The 14,576-nt window shown below is 31.6% G+C and overlaps 1 protein-coding gene across 1 annotated transcript; it reads left to right on the top strand.

Moving 5' to 3' along the window:
- Positions 1 to 392: 392 nt before the first annotated feature.
- Positions 393 to 13,584, top strand: LOC111633092. The gene is made up of 4 exons (XM_023377623.1): positions 393 to 554; positions 1,191 to 1,229; positions 6,153 to 6,211; positions 7,476 to 13,584. Exons 1-4 carry the CDS (start codon positions 393 to 395, stop codon positions 13,582 to 13,584), a joined length of 6,369 nt encoding a protein of 2,122 aa, XP_023233391.1.
- The last annotated feature ends 992 nt before the right edge of the window (positions 13,585 to 14,576 follow it).

Below are 14,576 nucleotides of genomic sequence, written 5' to 3'. Positions count from 1 at the left end.
ATAATCATACTATTAATAATTAAATGTCAGGTAATTTGGCTACAGGTAAGTGTTAGGTACCATCTCTTGATAAATATAATAATTAATTTAGAAGATTCTGGAAGAAAAGAATGGCCTGAAGCGGGACTCAAACCTACAATACCCACTTACCATGTAGATGTGTTGTCAGTTAGGCTACCCAGACCTCTGTCTTATCTTTGCTTCTAGAACTATTAATTTAGATAAAACCATACTGGATTACTCAAAAATTCTATTCTAGGTTGTGACAATGATTCGTCTTCCCAATGGAACATCTTAGTTCTATTCTCTAAGATAAACTAAGAGGAGAAAAACCTTTCTAAGAGGGACTTCTCAGAGAGAGAGAGTCAAAATTTTGTCTAAGTGTTTACCTCATGGGTTCTGATCTCGTAGTATGGGTTGTCATTGAAACACACCTGGTTCAACTGGCATCTCCTTTCAACCAGGTCAGGATATGGCTATTAGGCAGGTGGGATGGCAAGGGTGACGACGGACAGAATGGCAGTATGGGTCTGGTGACTCCTGATGATGATCCGGTTATAAAAAGGATTTGAACATAGCCCAGAGGACTGTGTCTAAGCTTTTTTTATACAAGTCCTGGAAGGTCTGACTAATACAAAATCTGATGCAGCCTCATCTAAGGTTGACTTGTGTCCAGGATGTATTTATGTTACTTGTCACAACTTGAAACCTTTCTATAGATTTATTACTTCTTCTATCCAGTATTGTCACTTCGTCCATCTCATAAATTTGATAACATCTGTCAAACCAACTGAAGTAATTACTGGAGGTGACTAAGGTCAGAGTTAGTCTTGCACCTTAGTAATGATTTTTCCTTATATGGACATCTAGATCGACATTTTCGTTCATAACATTGCACGACATAGGAAGTGTGTGGGTTGTTTTTTTCTTCTCTCATTAGAAAAGTTTAAAAATTCACTTTTCGAAGTGACGTAAAAATTGCAGGAAAAGGGGAAATAATGATGAGAAAAAATTATCGAAGTTCCAAAATTCACAAAAGTGCTCAAATTCTCACATTATTATACAAGATTTTTGAATCAAATTCGTTTTATAAAAAGATACCGAATCTAAATTTCTTAATTGTTNATCATTACTTTTATTAATATTACGAATATAAATATTTACTTTTTTTATTTTTAATGTTTATATAGGTAGCAGCTCAAACAGGTCATGAAGTAATTTTAGTTGATGTAAGTGATGAAATTTTAAAGAAATCTGAAATTAATATGAAAAAAAGTCTGGAGAGAGTTGCAAAAAAGAAATTTGCTGATGATGCTCAGGTAATATATTTTTGAAGTGTAGTTAAGTTATAATCACATATATTATTCATATTGATAAGTTTTGATAATGGAAAGACTAAATAAGTATTATCTTATCATTAATGTGAGAATATATACTAATCTACAAAGAAAAGTTCAAAGTGTTATATTCTAATCAATAAAAGTCAACAAAATGCTATATTAGAATTAAAAATTATCATATATAGAAATAAACTCTGGTGTTTTCAAACAACCATCTTCAGAGGTTTGCTTAAAGTGAAAAAATAAAATTGCTATTAATTTTAACACTCTGACATTAAATTAATTTGAAATGTTACAATAATTTTTTTTTGTTTATCACAATGCCAGGCTGCAATTTTTAATCATATTCTTAATTTATTTAATTTAAAATATATATTCTTGATCTGAAATTAGTAGTGTCTTGTCCTTGTACATTATCCTTTTCTTTACAATAACACAATCATGCCAGTCATTTATATAACTCCATTCAGGGAAAACTTTTTGAGTTGAAATCACATGATTTCTGGTCTATCCTGAAAGTTCGTATATAGTTAATTGTGGCCTCTTGCCATAAGCTTTTCATATCTGGTCTTGATTTCCATCTATCTAACACTGTTCTTGAGATTAAAGACAGACAGACAGAACACATGAAAAATTACAAACCTTAGTTAATAGGCAATATTATGCAAAAATGTAAATGGAACATTATTATATTGATAGATTTGAGGTTATCATCAGGTTCTATAATAGATTTTGCAATAGCTACTTAGACTTTAATATATAAGACACACTTTTTTCAGATTTTAGTATCTCCTGAAAATTGTCTCTCTTAGATTTGACATAATGCATAATAATTAACAATCTCTAATGTTGCCTTGTATCTTATTTCTTCATTACTAATTCCATTACATCATTTTAATGGTTCTATTAGACCAATATTCATAATAGTAAATACTTCAGAGATCAACTTTGCTTAATCTCATCAGTCTGTTACAGTGACATCATACTATTAAAATCTCATGAAAAGTTGTGCTGTACTCTTCCAAATATTCTATTTCCAATGCTTCAAACAACAATGAGAATGATTGATGTAGGAATGTATGATCATAAAATCTCGTGTTGATTTAGAAGAGCCTAACATGGAAAGTGAAGATATTTTTTACTCTGATACCATGAAAGACAGTGTTATAGAACTTATTTTATTGTGCAATAAATACTGAACAAATGTGTGAATAGAACTGATTCTGTTGACATAAATTTATGTCATTGTCTAATTTTTTTTTTTAAATATCTATAGGTGAGGATGTACAGATTAAGGTATCTTAGGCTTGATGACATTTTATATTTGAGTAAATATGATATATAAATTTTATGTATTGTTTTTTTCCTATATTTAAGCTTTACAGATATACTGTATTTGTGATTCATCCTTGCCAATTATGCCTTTAAATCTTTTCATCAGTTTTACTGATGATCTCTTTCTGTTTGATTTCATTTATAAAATATAAACTATATAATAAAATATACAGTGGAACCTCGGTATACGACCTTAATCCGTTCCTGATGTTTGGACTTATACCGAATAGGACGTATACCGAACCAACCTTTTCCATAAGAAGTAATGTAAAAATGATTAATTTGTTCTCATGTAAAAAAAAAAAAGTGGCTGGCTTTAAACACCTCGCTTTCCTGGCTAGTTCCTGCTTGATTTTTCATGAGATCAGCATGTATCTTTTTAGCTTTCTCTCAAATAATTGCTTCTGATATGCTGTCGCCAGCACACTGTTTTTCTGTTATCCAAAGCAAAAGCAATTTCGCAACATGATCTAATGTGTTCGATCTCTGTTAAGAAATTGATTTAACCCCTTTTGCAACGTTAGCAAATTTAATAATGTCTTTATTTTTCATGATTGTCAATATTGTCGTTCTCGGAATATGGTATGCAACAGTTAAATCTCGAACATGCATGCTACCTTCATATTTCTCAACAATCTCTTTTTTCAGTTTCATTGTGATTCTAGTCATTTTTTTATTTTTCTGTTGCCTTTTTGCAATTCATGATTAATAAAAATGATAAAATTTTACTTACAAATTAAAATCAGTAGAAATTTAACAAAGTTATAAACCTTGGCACTGTGAACGTCTAGTCTGGTCTAATACACCGATAGTGCTACTTGTTCATAGATGGCATGTATAATTGAATTAAGTCGTATACTGAACAAAAGTCATATACCGAGCAAAATTTGTTTCGTCCAAACAGGATGTATTCCGAATTGGACGTATTCTAAAGCAGACGTATACTGAGGTACCACTGTATATACTGTATATGTGAGAAATTATATTTAAAAAATATATGTTGTAGCTGGATTGTTAATTTAGCCACACTACAAAAGTGCCTAGCCATTTGATTAAACTGCACCATTTTGTAATGAAGCTAAATAATGTACAGGTAACCCCCCCGTATAACACGGTACTTCTATAGCACGGATTCACTCTAACATGGTTCGAGAATTGGGAACATCCCCCATATAACACAGTGGTTTTATAACATGGGTTCGCTCTAACATGGTTCGAGAATTGGGTAAAACCCTTGTACAACATGAAATGTAATAAAGGGTGTGTTCTTTTATACTTTTGCGTAACTCTGCGTGAGTATTCTAGTTGTTTACGTGGCTACTTTGAATGCTCTTTCAACAATAATTCATTTAATGGTTAAAATTTACAATTGGGACACTTCTTTTGCCTCTAAAAGTTCATTTTAGAATTAGATTCCTTCATCACGATACTATCGATAGTTTGGGCGCCGCCATCTTTCTGTCATCATTGTTCCTAAATGCCTACAAACAGCAATGCACTCCCATTGCAGAGCGACCGCTATTAATGAACACACCCAAAAACTGTTACCGGTTGATGATGCTCATGCTGAGATCATCATATAGGATGAATAATCCTCTGGTAAAATATTTACTTAAATAATAAATAAGTATTTTACCTATGAAAAAAATGAATAATAAATCCGATTTAAATAAGGATTTAACAGCACGTTTTTTAATGTTTAGAACCTAACTCCCCTTTTTGCACTAGTTCTTTGTTTCGTATAACACGGATTCACATAACACGGCAATTTTTTGGAACGTAACTCCCGTGTTATACGGGGGTTACCTGTACAGCCACTTTACAAAGAGGCTAAACCAAATTCTGCCGGACTGAATGACATGTCATGTTTTATAATATGGCTGGCCAAACGAGTGGCTGCTTTACAATACAATGTTAGATAAATTGCCAGATTGTCATATTTACTTCTGATTTTAACCACTTGAGTGCTAAGGAACATTGCCAGATTTGACTGCCAAAATGGGCTATGCTTGTTTTACTTTGGCCCATTGCCTACTTTTTGGGCTACATAAATTATTTCATTGTTTTGTTTCATCTAGAACAGCAATACCTATCTCTATTTGTGTAACCTTTAGATGTAATTTTTACTTTCTTGGCTGTTATATGTAAGAGGGAAAGCATGGCGAATGATAAAAAATGCCCCCCAAGATTTTTACACTTTTGAACTCAGGACACCTTGAAATGTCAAAATGCAAAAAAATTTGGGGAAAATTTCTGTATGTATGGATACTAGAGTATGTGTGTCTGTGTGCATGTGGGGCACAATTTTGTTTACCCTCTTTGAAGCTTAATAACTTCTGTGCTTTTTGTTGAAAATTTCCGAAATTTTGTAGGGAAGTTTGTTTATCAGGAGGGATTGATGCTACTAAATTTTGATGATTAAGGGTCAAGGTGATGTGGAGATAATGGGGGTTGTGTGTATCTCCAGTAGGTTGGACTTAATGATGATTTTACTCATTATTATAATTTACATTTTCTTTATAAAACCCATCTCTACCCTCAAAATTAAGCTTTTTATTTTTTTATAATAATGCCAGAAAAGTTAAGCAACTCGTTGCTGGATTTTTTACTTTTGTGCTTAGTTTTTCTTATTTTGTAACAATATATTCCAGTAAAGATGATTCTTGGAGGCTTATCATCACATTTTTTTAATGATTATTTTTGTTTTTACACAAACATAAAATGCAAGAGACTTAATTAATTAATATGTAAATAAAGAAATCACTGTATTTTGTGTATATGATTTTTTTTAAATTTGATGCAATAACAAGAAAACACAGATTCACTATATTTACTAATAATAATTAGTGTAAAAGATCATTTTAGATAGTTTTATAACTTATAATGTAAAATTAAAATGATGAAAATCAAATATAGCCACATTCTGATTTAATCTAATTTTCGAATGCAATACAATTTATTAATGATAATTTAATATTAAAGTAAAAACTTTTCACTAACTGTAGACTCATTCTTGAATCTGCCAGTTCATCATCAGCTATATAAACAAATTAAAATTTGGTTGAATGATCAAATACATCATCATGTCTCTACTCATCTGATAATTATGGAAATGATAAAAAGTATAATTAATCATTAAATAAGAATAAAATGCTTCTCACATTTTATTTTATTCCCATTTAAATTTTAATTTATGTGCTATAAACAAATATCATAATATAGCACACAAATTAAAATACTGTCATCTCTGTCATCATGATATTTGTTTATAGTAAATAGATTAAAATACAAATAGGAATAAAATAAAATGATTTTTGAATTTTATTCTATTCTTTATGCGTATAAGTGTTTATTGTAACAAAATTTTTAATAATAAACAATGTCAGTACATATAAAAACACACGTGCATATGCATTTCATACAATATTTAATTCAAAATTATAAATTTAATAAATTGAATAATTACTTTTAGCATAGGTGATATCATCAGTTCTTGGTCTCTTTGCAGCTTCATATATGTCAGTATCAGAATCACTGTAAAAAAAAATTTTTTTTATCAATAATTTATTTTAAAAGTTAATAATACTGTGAGAACCCAGACTTAACAAATGAAACTTTTTCAAAAAAGAAAAGTTTTGCCAATATATAATTTCGTTGGCAGCAATATCTATCAAGTTGATATGCTTAATAGCTATTGGCTACTTGAGTGTGTTTCTTCTTATGTGTTCTCAGCATTAAAAGGAACACTTTACTGCAATCTTCCAACATGCCACCCGTATTCTGCCATTTTATATACAATTAATGACCAGGTCGGACAGTTGTCACCGGTTCCTTAACTGGAATAATCAACCCTGTGCCTCTAATGATAAAATATCATCTCCTCCAACAATGGAATATCCTCTCTGCCAGCTATGACTACGTCTCTACTTTGATTTCAGATAATTTGTTTTCCCCTAAAATGAATAGATAATTCTTTGCCTATCTCCAAACTATCCCGAGTGTCAAGAACTCTCATATGTAAACCCTCCTTGAAAGACTATCAAAACAATTATAACTCTTCTAACTCCAGATATTTATGACAACGTGTGATTTAATGTAAACTCTCTCTCACATGCAAAGTGACAATGTCTATGTCTGTTTTGTTTTGCTATTAAAAAATTGTATTTCCTTTAACAAATGAATGGGTATTTGTTTTTTTTAAACTAGTATCTGTGTGATTTACTTCTGTAATGTTTTTTCATAGACCAATCTTCCATTCCAAACCAATGCATGCAACCATTTTCATTATTATGTTTCAACGAAAATAAACAGCCAGCATGGCTTCTGTGTCTGTAGAACTGGACACAGTGGTGTCATTCTGACAAGAGCATCAAAGAGATGCCAACCTGCAGTCACAATGTTAATTATTTCAAAATTTTAAACTATTTTATAAAATTTATTTCTTATTGAATTTTTTAATTGAATTGAAAATTTATTTCTTATTTTTTATATCCCAAAAATATGGAATATTTTTGGGATATAAAAAATATAAACAATAATAATTTCCTGATTAAAAAATTTAAATTTAATATACTTTTTATAATGTTTTTTCCAAATACAAAACAAAAAAAAAGTGATTCATATAAGACAATTTTTATTTTATAAACATTTAAATTAAAGTACTTCTTTAAGTCGGAATTCATTTATAATCAGTGAGAATGTGTTCAAATTTTTTTTTAAATTATCATACAGAAATAATGATAGAATTTGAAGTTATTCGAAAAAGTGTGGCTCTTTCATTTACTGCTTTAAATTTTCCAGCTGTATCTGTAAAGTTCATCATCAGCTATATACTTGCAACGATTTAATACTTAAACATGGAACAGCATTGCAACGTTCTCTTTCAGAATTAGAACAATTAGAAAACTTTACAGATACAGCTGGAAAATTTAAAGCAGTAAATGAAAGAGCCACACTTTTTCGAATAACTTCAAATGCTATGATTAATGCTTGCAATGAATATTTACAATTAGCTCAAACACAAGGAAGAAAATGGCAAAAAATGTTGCAACATGAACATGAACAACGTTTAAGGTTAGAGGACATGGTAGAACAACTTGCTAAACAACATTCACATTTAGAAAGAGCTGCGAAGGAAGCAGCTGCTACTTCAGGTGTAAATTCTCCAGAAGATGATGAAGAGTATGAAATGATGCCTGCTCAACCTGATAAAAATGAACTGCAAACTGTTCTGAAAGTTTTAAGTACTAAATTGGAAGACCTTAATACTTGCAACGATTTAATACTTAAACATGGAACAGCATTGCAACGTTCTCTTTCAGAATTAGAACAATTAGAAAACTTTACAGATACAGCTGGAAAATTTAAAGCAGTAAATGAAAGAGCCACACTTTTTCGAATAACTTCAAATGCTATGATTAATGCTTGCAATGAATATTTACAATTAGCTCAAACACAAGGAAGAAAATGGCAAAAAATGTTGCAACATGAACATGAACAACGTTTAAGGTTAGAGGACATGGTAGAACAACTTGCTAAACAACATTCACATTTAGAAAGAGCTGCGAAGGAAGCAGCTGCTACTTCAGGTGTAAATTCTCCAGAAGATGATGAAGAGTATGAAATGATGCCTGCTCAACCTGATAAAAATGAACTGCAAACTGTTCTGAAAGTTTTAAGTACTAAATTGGAAGACCTTAATACTTGCAACGATTTAATACTTAAACATGGAACAGCATTGCAACGTTCTCTTTCAGAATTAGAACAATTAGAAAACTTTACAGATACAGCTGGAAAATTTAAAGCAGTAAATGAAAGAGCCACACTTTTTCGAATAACTTCAAATGCTATGATTAATGCTTGCAATGAATATTTACAATTAGCTCAAACACAAGGAAGAAAATGGCAAAAAATGTTGCAACATGAACATGAACAACGTTTAAGGTTAGAGGACATGGTAGAACAACTTGCTAAACAACATTCACATTTAGAAAGAGCTGCGAAGGAAGCAGCTGCTACTTCAGGTGTAAATTCTCCAGAAGATGATGAAGAGTATGAAATGATGCCTGCTCAACCTGATAAAAATGAACTGCAAACTGTTCTGAAAGTTTTAAGTACTAAATTGGAAGACCTTAATACTTGCAACGATTTAATACTTAAACATGGAACAGCATTGCAACGTTCTCTTTCAGAATTAGAACAATTAGAAAACTTTACAGATACAGCTGGAAAATTTAAAGCAGTAAATGAAAGAGCCACACTTTTTCGAATAACTTCAAATGCTATGATTAATGCTTGCAATGAATATTTACAATTAGCTCAAACACAAGGAAGAAAATGGCAAAAAATGTTGCAACATGAACATGAACAACGTTTAAGGTTAGAGGACATGGTAGAACAACTTGCTAAACAACATTCACATTTAGAAAGAGCTGCGAAGGAAGCAGCTGCTACTTCAGGTGTAAATTCTCCAGAAGATGATGAAGAGTATGAAATGATGCCTGCTCAACCTGATAAAAATGAACTGCAAACTGTTCTGAAAGTTTTAAGTACTAAATTGGAAGACCTTAATACTTGCAACGATTTAATACTTAAACATGGAACAGCATTGCAACGTTCTCTTTCAGAATTAGAACAATTAGAAAACTTTACAGATACAGCTGGAAAATTTAAAGCAGTAAATGAAAGAGCCACACTTTTTCGAATAACTTCAAATGCTATGATTAATGCTTGCAATGAATATTTACAATTAGCTCAAACACAAGGAAGAAAATGGCAAAAAATGTTGCAACATGAACATGAACAACGTTTAAGGTTAGAGGACATGGTAGAACAACTTGCTAAACAACATTCACATTTAGAAAGAGCTGCGAAGGAAGCAGCTGCTACTTCAGGTGTAAATTCTCCAGAAGATGATGAAGAGTATGAAATGATGCCTGCTCAACCTGATAAAAATGAACTGCAAACTGTTCTGAAAGTTTTAAGTACTAAATTGGAAGACCTTAATACTTGCAACGATTTAATACTTAAACATGGAACAGCATTGCAACGTTCTCTTTCAGAATTAGAACAATTAGAAAACTTTACAGATACAGCTGGAAAATTTAAAGCAGTAAATGAAAGAGCCACACTTTTTCGAATAACTTCAAATGCTATGATTAATGCTTGCAATGAATATTTACAATTAGCTCAAACACAAGGAAGAAAATGGCAAAAAATGTTGCAACATGAACATGAACAACGTTTAAGGTTAGAGGACATGGTAGAACAACTTGCTAAACAACATTCACATTTAGAAAGAGCTGCGAAGGAAGCAGCTGCTACTTCAGGTGTAAATTCTCCAGAAGATGATGAAGAGTATGAAATGATGCCTGCTCAACCTGATAAAAATGAACTGCAAACTGTTCTGAAAGTTTTAAGTACTAAATTGGAAGACCTTAATACTTGCAACGATTTAATACTTAAACATGGAACAGCATTGCAACGTTCTCTTTCAGAATTAGAACAATTAGAAAACTTTACAGATACAGCTGGAAAATTTAAAGCAGTAAATGAAAGAGCCACACTTTTTCGAATAACTTCAAATGCTATGATTAATGCTTGCAATGAATATTTACAATTAGCTCAAACACAAGGAAGAAAATGGCAAAAAATGTTGCAACATGAACATGAACAACGTTTAAGGTTAGAGGACATGGTAGAACAACTTGCTAAACAACATTCACATTTAGAAAGAGCTGCGAAGGAAGCAGCTGCTACTTCAGGTGTAAATTCTCCAGAAGATGATGAAGAGTATGAAATGATGCCTGCTCAACCTGATAAAAATGAACTGCAAACTGTTCTGAAAGTTTTAAGTACTAAATTGGAAGACCTTAATACTTGCAACGATTTAATACTTAAACATGGAACAGCATTGCAACGTTCTCTTTCAGAATTAGAACAATTAGAAAACTTTACAGATACAGCTGGAAAATTTAAAGCAGTAAATGAAAGAGCCACACTTTTTCGAATAACTTCAAATGCTATGATTAATGCTTGCAATGAATATTTACAATTAGCTCAAACACAAGGAAGAAAATGGCAAAAAATGTTGCAACATGAACATGAACAACGTTTAAGGTTAGAGGACATGGTAGAACAACTTGCTAAACAACATTCACATTTAGAAAGAGCTGCGAAGGAAGCAGCTGCTACTTCAGGTGTAAATTCTCCAGAAGATGATGAAGAGTATGAAATGATGCCTGCTCAACCTGATAAAAATGAACTGCAAACTGTTCTGAAAGTTTTAAGTACTAAATTGGAAGACCTTAATACTTGCAACGATTTAATACTTAAACATGGAACAGCATTGCAACGTTCTCTTTCAGAATTAGAACAATTAGAAAACTTTACAGATACAGCTGGAAAATTTAAAGCAGTAAATGAAAGAGCCACACTTTTTCGAATAACTTCAAATGCTATGATTAATGCTTGCAATGAATATTTACAATTAGCTCAAACACAAGGAAGAAAATGGCAAAAAATGTTGCAACATGAACATGAACAACGTTTAAGGTTAGAGGACATGGTAGAACAACTTGCTAAACAACATTCACATTTAGAAAGAGCTGCGAAGGAAGCAGCTGCTACTTCAGGTGTAAATTCTCCAGAAGATGATGAAGAGTATGAAATGATGCCTGCTCAACCTGATAAAAATGAACTGCAAACTGTTCTGAAAGTTTTAAGTACTAAATTGGAAGACCTTAATACTTGCAACGATTTAATACTTAAACATGGAACAGCATTGCAACGTTCTCTTTCAGAATTAGAACAATTAGAAAACTTTACAGATACAGCTGGAAAATTTAAAGCAGTAAATGAAAGAGCCACACTTTTTCGAATAACTTCAAATGCTATGATTAATGCTTGCAATGAATATTTACAATTAGCTCAAACACAAGGAAGAAAATGGCAAAAAATGTTGCAACATGAACATGAACAACGTTTAAGGTTAGAGGACATGGTAGAACAACTTGCTAAACAACATTCACATTTAGAAAGAGCTGCGAAGGAAGCAGCTGCTACTTCAGGTGTAAATTCTCCAGAAGATGATGAAGAGTATGAAATGATGCCTGCTCAACCTGATAAAAATGAACTGCAAACTGTTCTGAAAGTTTTAAGTACTAAATTGGAAGACCTTAATACTTGCAACGATTTAATACTTAAACATGGAACAGCATTGCAACGTTCTCTTTCAGAATTAGAACAATTAGAAAACTTTACAGATACAGCTGGAAAATTTAAAGCAGTAAATGAAAGAGCCACACTTTTTCGAATAACTTCAAATGCTATGATTAATGCTTGCAATGAATATTTACAATTAGCTCAAACACAAGGAAGAAAATGGCAAAAAATGTTGCAACATGAACATGAACAACGTTTAAGGTTAGAGGACATGGTAGAACAACTTGCTAAACAACATTCACATTTAGAAAGAGCTGCGAAGGAAGCAGCTGCTACTTCAGGTGTAAATTCTCCAGAAGATGATGAAGAGTATGAAATGATGCCTGCTCAACCTGATAAAAATGAACTGCAAACTGTTCTGAAAGTTTTAAGTACTAAATTGGAAGACCTTAATACTTGCAACGATTTAATACTTAAACATGGAACAGCATTGCAACGTTCTCTTTCAGAATTAGAACAATTAGAAAACTTTACAGATACAGCTGGAAAATTTAAAGCAGTAAATGAAAGAGCCACACTTTTTCGAATAACTTCAAATGCTATGATTAATGCTTGCAATGAATATTTACAATTAGCTCAAACACAAGGAAGAAAATGGCAAAAAATGTTGCAACATGAACATGAACAACGTTTAAGGTTAGAGGACATGGTAGAACAACTTGCTAAACAACATTCACATTTAGAAAGAGCTGCGAAGGAAGCAGCTGCTACTTCAGGTGTAAATTCTCCAGAAGATGATGAAGAGTATGAAATGATGCCTGCTCAACCTGATAAAAATGAACTGCAAACTGTTCTGAAAGTTTTAAGTACTAAATTGGAAGACCTTAATACTTGCAACGATTTAATACTTAAACATGGAACAGCATTGCAACGTTCTCTTTCAGAATTAGAACAATTAGAAAACTTTACAGATACAGCTGGAAAATTTAAAGCAGTAAATGAAAGAGCCACACTTTTTCGAATAACTTCAAATGCTATGATTAATGCTTGCAATGAATATTTACAATTAGCTCAAACACAAGGAAGAAAATGGCAAAAAATGTTGCAACATGAACATGAACAACGTTTAAGGTTAGAGGACATGGTAGAACAACTTGCTAAACAACATTCACATTTAGAAAGAGCTGCGAAGGAAGCAGCTGCTACTTCAGGTGTAAATTCTCCAGAAGATGATGAAGAGTATGAAATGATGCCTGCTCAACCTGATAAAAATGAACTGCAAACTGTTCTGAAAGTTTTAAGTACTAAATTGGAAGACCTTAATACTTGCAACGATTTAATACTTAAACATGGAACAGCATTGCAACGTTCTCTTTCAGAATTAGAACAATTAGAAAACTTTACAGATACAGCTGGAAAATTTAAAGCAGTAAATGAAAGAGCCACACTTTTTCGAATAACTTCAAATGCTATGATTAATGCTTGCAATGAATATTTACAATTAGCTCAAACACAAGGAAGAAAATGGCAAAAAATGTTGCAACATGAACATGAACAACGTTTAAGGTTAGAGGACATGGTAGAACAACTTGCTAAACAACATTCACATTTAGAAAGAGCTGCGAAGGAAGCAGCTGCTACTTCAGGTGTAAATTCTCCAGAAGATGATGAAGAGTATGAAATGATGCCTGCTCAACCTGATAAAAATGAACTGCAAACTGTTCTGAAAGTTTTAANGTGCCAGTAATCTATTTCAATTCAAACACAAATTATTTATCGTATTTATACAGACACTTGGCAAACTGAATAAAATTTAATTCTGTGATTTGCCAAGTGTCTGTATAAATACGATAAATAATTTGTGTTTGAATTGAAATAAAAGTATTAGATTAAAAGAACACTTTTTAATTTAGGTTTGTGTCCTCTTCATCATAGGATAGCATACACAATTATAAACTTGATGAAATACGTTGATTAATAAAAACAAAATTGAAGTCTGTGCCATGAATGATTATTTTTAATTTTGGCACAGTAATTAATGGATTTTTTGACATCCAAAAATGCAAAATTTATTTATGATGGTGACTTCAGAAAGAATTTTTGTAAAGATCAAATTTTAGTTAAGGATGACCTTCAAGTAACAAACACCAAAAAATACAGGAAAATTTCAGATTTGGCAAAAAAGATTTTATTATTGAAATTTTTTCATCATGGTTATTTTAACCATGATGAAAAAATTCTAACTTACAAAATACTCTTTTACACTATTATTTAAGTTAAATTATTTTAACTAAAGTTAATAGGAAAAATTATATACATTTACAATTTAAATAATTTTATTAAAACATTATAATTTTTTGAAATTACTTAAAATTTTAAAATGACACAAGCTGGGTCTGGGCCCTGATACCTGCTTCACTAATGTGCTTAGCCCATCAATACCTGAGTGGATAAAACACTGGTAGTTGGTTGCAGTTTGCATCTCACCAACAGGCTGGTCATATGGAGTTTTTCAGGTTTTCTTCACATATCTAACACTTAAATATGGTCAGTTTCCCTCCTGAAAGGCATTCCTCCTTGGCAGATTAAGTGTTTCATTGCCTTCTCCAATCAATCTATCTATTCTGAGATTCTTAAGTGCTTTCTTTATCTGATAACATTGGACAAATCATCTGAAACAGTGTGTAGTGCTTAAAAGTAGAAATTTTCATATCCAGATATTTGAGATAATTCAGATAT

Source organism: Centruroides sculpturatus, unplaced genomic scaffold (assembly GCF_000671375.1).
Source record: "Centruroides sculpturatus isolate CEXI.00-Female unplaced genomic scaffold, Cexi_2.0 scaffold478, whole genome shotgun sequence".
Classification (NCBI taxonomy): Eukaryota; Metazoa; Arthropoda; class Arachnida; order Scorpiones; family Buthidae; genus Centruroides; species Centruroides sculpturatus.
This window is presented reverse-complemented; position numbering and strand designations above follow the sequence as displayed.